At 39.6% G+C, this 9,522-nt stretch overlaps 1 protein-coding gene and 1 long non-coding RNA gene across 2 annotated transcripts; one reads left to right on the top strand and one right to left on the bottom strand.

Annotated features, from left to right (window-relative positions):
* Positions 1–315: 315 nt before the first annotated feature.
* On the bottom strand, positions 316–6,007 carry LOC140009958 (uncharacterized). The gene is made up of 5 exons (XM_072056308.1): positions 5,913–6,007; positions 3,655–5,370; positions 3,282–3,600; positions 2,166–2,971; positions 316–976 (listed from the first exon to the last, which is right to left on the bottom strand). Exons 1-5 carry the CDS (start codon positions 6,005–6,007, stop codon positions 316–318), a joined length of 3,597 nt encoding a protein of 1,198 aa, XP_071912409.1.
* Positions 6,008–7,680: 1,673 nt separating this feature from the next.
* LOC140009203 (uncharacterized) lies at positions 7,681–8,809 on the top strand. Its single transcript, XR_011816560.1, has 2 exons — positions 7,681–7,804; positions 8,355–8,809. It is a non-coding gene; the product is annotated as an uncharacterized lncRNA (long non-coding RNA).
* Positions 8,810–9,522: the final 713 nt, after the last annotated feature.

The following is a 9,522-nucleotide window of genomic DNA, read 5'->3' as shown; positions in this document are numbered from 1 at the left end:
AATCCAAATGAAGTGTGCCGAAGATCGACGCACTATCCCTCTGGGCTTTGAATTCTGAAGTACCACGAGGAGATAAACTTCCAAACCGCTCCTGAATATCACGTAGATCCACAATCATCTCCATATCAGCCCCAGGACCAAGCTGCTACTGCTGCTGCTGCAAGTCCCTCGCAGTCACCCCGTTGGCACAGCCTGTGCCCTCCATAACCACCACCGCTGCGTGCAACGAGTGCATCAGTTGCCCCCCTTCCCCGTCGTCGGCCACCAGCCCGCTACCGCTCCGATGCTCCTCCTCATTGCCCGCTACAGGCAGCGCTATGCTCCCAGCTTGCACTCCCCATGCACAAGTGTTTCCCTCTCTCTTAGCCCGCCAGCAGGTTGTTTCCCACCAACACCGTCCGCCTCTGCTGTCGCCCCCTGCTCAGCAATTGTTGAAGGCATCCCCTCTCGAGCCCCACTCAGAGGCTGCCAACTCTCCGCACCCTGCATCCCTGCTATCTCCAAAACCTGGCTCGCATCTTTAACCCGCTGATGGGGCTTCTCCGCCCTCGAAAGGCGAAGCTCTAGTTTCAGAACATGATAACCCTCAATGTCATCCCCCTGCCAATAACAGTGGAAACAATATTTGGGAGTGTTCTCAGGTATAAAGCTCTGCCAGAAGCCTTCATACTTTCCATTACCAACCCACACCCGAGATGCCCTGGACTGGAGCAAGTCTATTTCAACACAAACTCTTACAAGACATGGTCTGGGGGTAGTCAGTGTTGCAGCATCAACGAAAAGAGGAACACCTAGGACCGAAACAATCTGGAAGATTGCTTCTTTGTGGAAGTAGTGTAGCGGCAACTTGGGTAGTTGGAACCAAACCGGAACAACAGAGGGTTCTTTGTCTATGTGAAAGGCTGGAGACCATTTGAAGATCCTTATTGGGAAACCCGCCACATACCAAATTCCACGAGCCCAGATGCGAAGGTACCTTTTAGAGGTATGCTCCCGCTATATTGCTATATAATATTTTCACTATTTTGCTATTCCGAAATTGAAGTAACTATTTTCCAATCCCAAAATAGAAGTCACTATTTTGAGATTCACACGTAACAAATCTATATATTCTTACGTCCTATTTGTGTGCCCTTTTATATATATTGATTTTCTGCATAATATATATATCAACAGAATATTGATTTGTTGGAAAATATATATCGACAAAAATTCTGTGTATCTAATAAATATAACCAATTTTACTGCTTTGTATTAACTTACATTAATACAACTGATTATTTTAAAATTATAACATAATTTCCCTTTGTTTTAAAAATGTTACTTCGGTAATATTTCTTAATCACTGAATTATTAACTTTAAGCTTTTGCATTTTAAGATTGAGTAACATAACATAGATGCGGCAGAATACAAAGTGATCATCAACTTGATGTTTGTTTATAAATGAATAAAAATTCACTGTGCAACTAATAAATATAAACAAGTTCTACCAATTTCTATTAGCTCATGACTAACTGGTTTGAGAACAAAACAGAGTTTCCCTCCATTCAAAAATCTTTATTTATTGAATAATGTTTCTTAATCGCAGAATTACTAATATAGGACTTTTTCATTTTAAAATTAAACAATATGACATAAGTGTTATTGATATGAAGCGATCATAATATAAACATTCCCTTATAAATGAATCGGTGTGATATTAGTTGACTTAAAAAAGAGTTGTTTGATCGATAAATAAGTATTTTAGTAGTGTATAACATTGAATTATTAAACATTATTAATTTATCTTATCAATGAACAAGCAAACTATCCAAGAGTATGTTATGTTTAAATCTTCAAATCTTGTTAATTTTTAAAAAAATAATTCAAATATCATTTGTTTCAGTGACATTTGTTTATGAATGAATCAATCTAACATTTGTTGAATTAAAAGAGGATTACTCAATCAATAAATATACATTTTCCCAATCTATCAATGTTTTTTTTTGTTTAACTAAATAAAAATATTATTGATGCAACCAGTAAAAATACAAAGCTCAGGATCACCCCATCCCCAGGAGCACAAGCTCAAAAACATTGATCACCTCCAGCCAACCCCTACCGCCTGTATCTACGAAAACTTGGAAAACCAGACGCATCTAAGGTAATATCTCCCCTCACCAACCTAGGTAACGCATTATAGGCCTCATAAATTGTGGTACACCTAGCCTCCACCCCAACATTAGACAACCTGTCCGCCAGCTTGTTTGCCTCCAGAAAACAATGCGACACGGCTTCAAAATACCGTCTATATTGCTGCAGCTCGAGTAACTCCCTCTGCAACCTCCACGGACACCTAACCGTCCCCTGAATAATACGGACCAAAACCAGTGAATTAGACTCCAGATGCAACTTACCTAAGCCACGGGATACCCCTAATCGAACCCCAAAAAAAAGGGCTTTCATCTCCGCTTGAAGGCTTGTAGCCTCCCCAAAATAACACGAAAACCCAAGCAGGAACCTCCCATCACAATCCCTGAACAATCCCCCACCTCCATTCCTCCCCGGATTACCTCTTGAGCACCCGTCAGCATTCAGTTTCACCAACGATTGAGTCAGGCATACCCAACAGACCTCCCTTATGATAACATTGCTTCGCAACCTAGCTATCGTTTCAAAAAAACCAATTCGTGAAGTACAAGGCAGTGATATCTCCCGAAACTGAACACAAAAGCATTCTCTCAACTCCAAGAAAATCCGATCACAAACATGCATCACCGAATCTAGTTTACCCTTGAAAATCCATCTATTTCGCATCTTCCATAAATTCCAGCAAATTAAGGACGGCAACGTGCAGAGAACAAAACCAAGGTATGAATTAATAGTAGGTTTAGCCCACCAACTCATCACCCTATGTCTCACCGTGAAAACCCCACTAAACCCGCCAATGAGATCCTCAAAGCAACCCCAAACCTGCCTTGCCACCTCCCCCTGTACAAAAAGTGTGGTTAATAGATTCTGGGAACGGGTTCAGACTACAACAAAAGCATCTAGAAGGGCCCAAAAACCCAATCTTGTGTAACACATCCATCAACGGCAACCTACCATACATCAATCACAACATAAAGAAGGAAATTTTTGATGACAAAGCCCGATGCCATAAGGAAATAAACATGTTGGAAACATTACCTTCGTTACGCACTATCTGATATGCCGACGAAATGGTAAACTCACCCGAATTAGTGGGAGCCCAAATCATTTCATCCGCCTTCGCCGTAGTAGGGGGAGCCACCCCCAATACCTGTTGCACCCATCCCGGCGATAATACCCTGCTTAGACTTTGCAAATCCCACCTGCCTTCCATGACAAAGTCTGCAACCGAATGCTCCTGAAAAGATTCCACCTGCCTACACAGAGGCCCCGTCCCCAACCAATTATCATGCCAAAAGCTTGAAGACCCACTGCCCAGTGACCAACATATGTGCTTCTCCGCTACCACTTGGGTGTGTACCATTCGCTTCCAAGTGTGTGAGTGCCCTGGCAAGAAATTCGAAAAGCAAGGATGCACCTCCGGGCAATACTTCAAGTGCATGAACTCAGCCCATAAAGATCGTCGCAGCCTAAAATTTCACCATAATTTCAAAGAAAAGGCATCAAACACATGTTGCAGAGACCGAATGCCCACACCTCCCTCCTCATAAGGCTTACATAGCTGACTCCACTTAATCCAGTGAAACTGCGGACCAACCTCAGAAGAACCCCACAAGAAATCAGCAAAAATTTGCTCCAACATGACAAATACCCCTCTAGGAGGGTTGGAAGCAGCAAGGATATGGATCGGCATGGATGCCAGGATGCTCCATACCAGCACCAACTTCCCACCCGATGACAAGAGTCTCTCCTTCCACGACAAAACCCTACTTGCCACTGATGTACAAATCGCCGAAAAATAACTCTTCCTCCATCTTCCCGAATATAGCGGGCAACCTAAATACGTCACCGGGAAGGACTGGAAGCAAAACCCCGTGACTTGTGCTATAATACGCTTCCGCAAATCCGACAGGCTAGCATGGGATAGAAAACCACTCTTCTGATGGTTCACCTTTTGTCCCGAAATCGATGTATAGTTCTCCAATACCTGCATCACCAACTGAAGCGATTTCTTCATGCCGCTCGAAAAGATAATGATATCGTTTGCATAAGCCAAGTGCGTGATAATCGGGCACCCCATCGGGACCCTGAAAGGGATGAACCCCTGCCGCCCACTCAAGGAATTAAGATGACGGGAAAGAACCTCAGCACGCAAAACAAAAAGGCCTAGGGAAAGTGGATCCTCTTGACGAATCCCACGACTAGACTTGAAAAAACCTTGGGGTGCCCCATTAACAACAACTGAGAACCACACATTCGAAATCAGCCTCCAAATAATTTCAATCCAAACTTCACAAAAGCCAAACCGCCTCAGCACCTGAATCAAGAATGGCCATGAAACCCTGTCATAGGCTTTGGCCATGTCAATTTTCAACACCACATTACCCTCTCTGCTAGCTTTCCGAATACCTGCTATGAGCTCCTGGGCCAACAACACATTATCAAAAATCTGTCTCCCCTGCACAAAGCCACTTTGCTGAGGTGATATAATGTTCGGTAACACCTTGGCCAAGCGATTCGCTAAAATTTTGGAGATCATTTTATTAAGAAAATTGCACAGGCTGATTGGTCTGAATTGACTAAACTCTTGAGGAGAGCTGACCTTGGGAATAAGTACCACCCATGTTGCCATGAAACTTTTGGGCAACTCCTGCCCACAGAAAAAACTAACCACTGCCTCACATACATCCTCCGCTACCACCTCCCATGCAAAGGTAAAAAATTTCCCAGTGAAATCATCTAGGCCCGCTGCACTCTCCCCATCCATCCCAAACACCACCTCTCTTATCTCCTCCATCTCTAGAACTCTCATTAGGTCCTCATTCTGTGTGTGAGAGATCATGTGGGGAATCACGTCCAATGTATCCCATGACCCTGAAGAAGGCTTAGCCGAAAATAAAGCTTTAAAATACTCAACTGCCTCAGATGCAATCCGATTATCCTCTGCTATCCAATCCCCAACTGCACCTTTGATCCGATGAATAACCGTCTTCGCCCTACGCTCCGCAACTAAAGAGTGGAAATATTTTGAATTCTTATCCCCCTCCCAAATCCATTTAACCCTTGCCTTTTGCCTCCAAAATCCTTCCTCTATCATTAGCAAATTCCTCAATCCCGTCCACGCCTCTTGAAGTGCAAGAAGATTTGGCTCCGAGGGATCCCTATCAAAAAGATCCTCCAGCCTTAGCACCTCTCCTCCCGCCTTCCTTACCCTCTCAAAAATATCCCCAAACGATTCTCTAGACCACAATTGTAACTGCCGTTTTACCTCCTGTAACTTGACAGCCAGTCTCTACAAGGGCGGGCCCAAAAATGAACCACCCCAACATCGTCGAATAACTCCCAATAACTCCGGTTTAGTCGTCCACACATTCAGGAAATGAAAGGACCTTGGCTTATTATCTAGCCTAGTCCTTGCCGTCAAGAGCAAGGGAGCGTGATCCGAGAGGTCCCGCCCAAATGTTGTATCCAATGAAGGAAAAAAAAAAGTCCTGAAATGACAATAGCTGACTTATGAATTAATGAAAAGAACACCTAAGAAATTAATTAATCTCCACCAAAATTAATGACGTGGAATCTAAATTAATTTTTGTAAAGAATTCAATCCTGTGTTTGTGTAATGAGAAAGCAACAATAGCTGACTTATTCATGCGTTGTACGAATATTCTTGAGTAGTACTTGTTGCTTTAGAGGCCAAATGTCAATGTTATTAGCAAAATCCCAAAGGGTCTTTTGACTGAACAAGAAAAGAAATTAAATCCCACTACAAAGCCGTACCTACCTCTGTAAAGCTGATCCGTGTGGAATTGCCCGCGTTGGGATGGACAAGCGGCCAACGACAATGACCAAGTCACCAGCAAATGAAAGAGACACCATTAATTAATGCCGGACTTGATTGATTCTCCAGTTAATTTCACGGACAAATAAATCTTCTCATTTCTTGAAATTACTCGAGTAGAAATTTTGTAAGGATGTGTCTTGGCATATCGAAGAGATGGTTATTAGTAGAATTTTGAGTACTTTCATCTGTTAAAAGGTCATATAGCTGCTCAAGTGTCTTTGAGTGACAAATTGAGATTTAATGTCTCTATGTAGACTCAAGGCTCCAAAATTGGTTCAGCCCCATGTTGTCCTTCGGTTCGACAAATTAATGGGAATTAAGAGCCAGCCACTTTATTTTCAAGTTTGGCTGTTTGTTCGAAAACTCTCTCATGTTACAGCATTAATATTTCATATTTGTGTCATCAAACAGAGCAATTGATTATTGAATTTTTCATTAGGCACTCGTTAAAACATTTAAATCATACCTAAATTATTATGTAAATACATACACTCATATTTATTACACCTCTGAATTGTGATACTTTTCAATTGCTAGGACAAGACTCTTTAAAACTCTCTTGTGCACTAAGTCGGGAGTTCAAACTCTATTTACTGTATCACACAAGAAGTATAGCATTTCTTGTCTTTAAAAAATTCGGAAAGTGCAAGGTGTACTTGTCTGATTTGATTCTTCACGCACGTAACTCCCACACAAGTCTCTTTAGATATTTTTGCAGATAAAAAAAGAAAAAAATTGCGATACTTTCCCAAACTAACTATACTTTTCCAAAAAAACTAACACCTGAAGTGAATTAAATATGTCTTGCTTCTGATGATGTAAATAGTCCAGGAAACTGAAATAGATCATAGGTATGAGAAAATAATGCTATGAGATGTAAACAATTACTCGATGAACTCAAAAAAACAAATCTAAAAACTTGTACTCCATCTTCCTTTACAAGCTAGTCTTGGTTGGCAGAAAATAAAGCATAAGAATGTGCATTGAAAACTTGAGGGATATAGGGCTAAAGTATCAGTATCAATCCTGAGCATAAAATTTGGACCATGTATATATATATATATATATATATATATGCAAAGTGTATATGTATCATGCATACAATACCTCGATTATCAGCATTCCATTGCTGCCATCCTTTCTGCCTTGTGGCTTCTACATTCTAAGTTGATGTACCGAAATGAAAAATGGAAAAGAAGAAGAAGCAGAAAATTCATCATACAAAACTTTTTCTTGTAGACAATGAGCTTTCATTTATGCATTATTCTTCTCAAGGCACAGGTTTTTTTTTTTTTTTTTAACTATTAATCCTCAAGGCACAGATTTTGTAGGTGACATAATGGTGAGCTTTTGCATCCGTCGATTGTACATGGAAAATGATGTAACTAACAATCCAGCAACTAGATGAGTTTATAGTTCTACACTTCTACATAGCATAGCTGCTAAAGACTTTAGCTTCGTGACATTATGCTAATGCTCGTTACCTTTTCTAGTAAAAGAAGTTAGAAATTGCTGGACTTAAAAATTTCAAATCTTGTAATAGTGTTGATGCTTTTTTTAAACTCCTTCTGTAAGCTAATTCTGACTTAGACTTTGTCTTAATTCTTTGATATTTGTCGCTTTCTCTTAACAATTCAGCGATAAGAAGTTTCAACACAACTACCGATTAGGTTTTGGAAAATTGCACCATCTCTTGCTATAAATAGCTATCATCATTTACTTGTTTTGTCACAAGCATAGCTAACATAAGATATCGGAGATGGCTAATTCTCAATTTAGCTGCGCAACCTTCTTTGCCCTGCTCATCTGCTTCCTCCTCCTCGTACCAAATAGTAAGTTGTAGCTAGTCTTTAGTGAGAGAGTTTACACTTCTATAGTCTTAAATGGTGAACACATGCACAGAATGGCGTATATTTTTACATTCCCAAAGTTTTAATTATTTGTCTCTACCTCTCAAACAGAAATGGCTGTCACTAGCAATGAATTAGAATAGTTATACGTATGTATCATGCATATGTACGCTCACAATCAAAATTTTACCAATTAATTTGTATTACATATGCGCCATATGCTTTTCAATAAATGTTTTTGCTCAAAGTTTAGCCCTGTATTCTACTCTTGAATTTTCTCCCGCATTTTTTAATTTCTCGTCACATGTGAATATACTGCAAGTATACATGTGTAGTGTTGCAAGTAACAATACATGTGGCATAAAAATAGAAAATGAGATAGAGATTGATACAAAAAATGACATAGAGAAACCATGCCCCCATACCCTATAATATTAACAAACACTTATCCCCTATATGGACCGGCTCGATCCATCATATATTTGGACTAACTCTACATATTTTGCTTTCTCTTTTGCTTTGTTTCATGCAGAGATGCCAATGGCTGAAGCTAAATTTTGCAAGAGGCCTGCCGAGCACTATTCAGGGACATGTTACCCTAACCGGTGCTACAGTTATTGCAAATCTAAAGAACATGCTTTCTCCGGAGAATGTATTTGGACTGGCCAGGGTCATCAACGTCATTATGCTTGCTACTGTGTCTACAATTGTTGAAAGCCTACTATTTGCTACAATTTGCACCGTACTTTGTAATGAAATAAAGGCCAACAATTCACTAGAATTGTGTATGTGCCGCCAATAGTTGTTGTTCCTATGTCATCAGTTGCCAATAACGTACGGTCATGTCTGTGTTATCATTGAAACATCACTGCTCAGTGATTATTTAATCAGTCTATTCATGTGTGTCTGTTACCATCTGTCTTGTATTCATTTAAATATAAATGGACTACCTCTGTCGAAGTATGAGGGCCATTCTGGGATTTCAAATTGTTATGAGTACATGTGATTATTATGTTTGGACTCTGATAAACACCAAAAAAATCATCTAAAGAATTGGATGCTGAAAAACAAGTCTGATGAAAAAAAAAAGTCATAAGGACAACCAATATTCTCGATGACAAACAAAAAATAAACAGTAATTGAAATATAAAAATTGGCCATGAAAATCTTGCACTCCCTATGTGCCATAATTCGAGATTTTTTGTTTTTGGAAAACCAACTTTTTAAGAAAAAAAATGTAATTATTAAATTTGAATGTGATGATTTTGGGTGAACCTTAAACATGGCCCTCACATTTAAATTCTATGAGTCTAATGGCACGCAAAAAATAATTTTTTTCAAATGGTAAAGTGGAACAGCTTAAGAAGTTGTGTTGATTTTGCATAGATGATTATTTGTTTGGATTATCCAAAAGGTGAAAACATGGCACTAGAAAAGGATGGAGGGAGGATAAAAGTAATAGTTGCTCAATTATTTTACTATTGTACTACTATTTTATTTACCTCTTTATTTTTTATTTTTTAAAAAGTTTCCATTGACTCTGGCTTAGCTTCCTTTAGTTTAGGTAAATAGAAAACCGAAGACCATGTACTTTATTTGTTTTGCATTGTTTGATATCAATAGGGCAACAGGTAATTTTAAAACTAGTTGAACACATTATAAAAATTCAAAATTTTTCCAAGAGTGAGTTTGTAGGAGTT

The sequence above is a fragment of the Coffea arabica genome, chromosome 6e, assembly GCF_036785885.1.
Source record: "Coffea arabica cultivar ET-39 chromosome 6e, Coffea Arabica ET-39 HiFi, whole genome shotgun sequence".
Classification (NCBI taxonomy): domain Eukaryota; kingdom Viridiplantae; phylum Streptophyta; class Magnoliopsida; order Gentianales; family Rubiaceae; genus Coffea; species Coffea arabica.
Note: the sequence above shows the minus strand (reverse complement) of the source record. Positions and strands in the feature narration are given on the sequence as shown.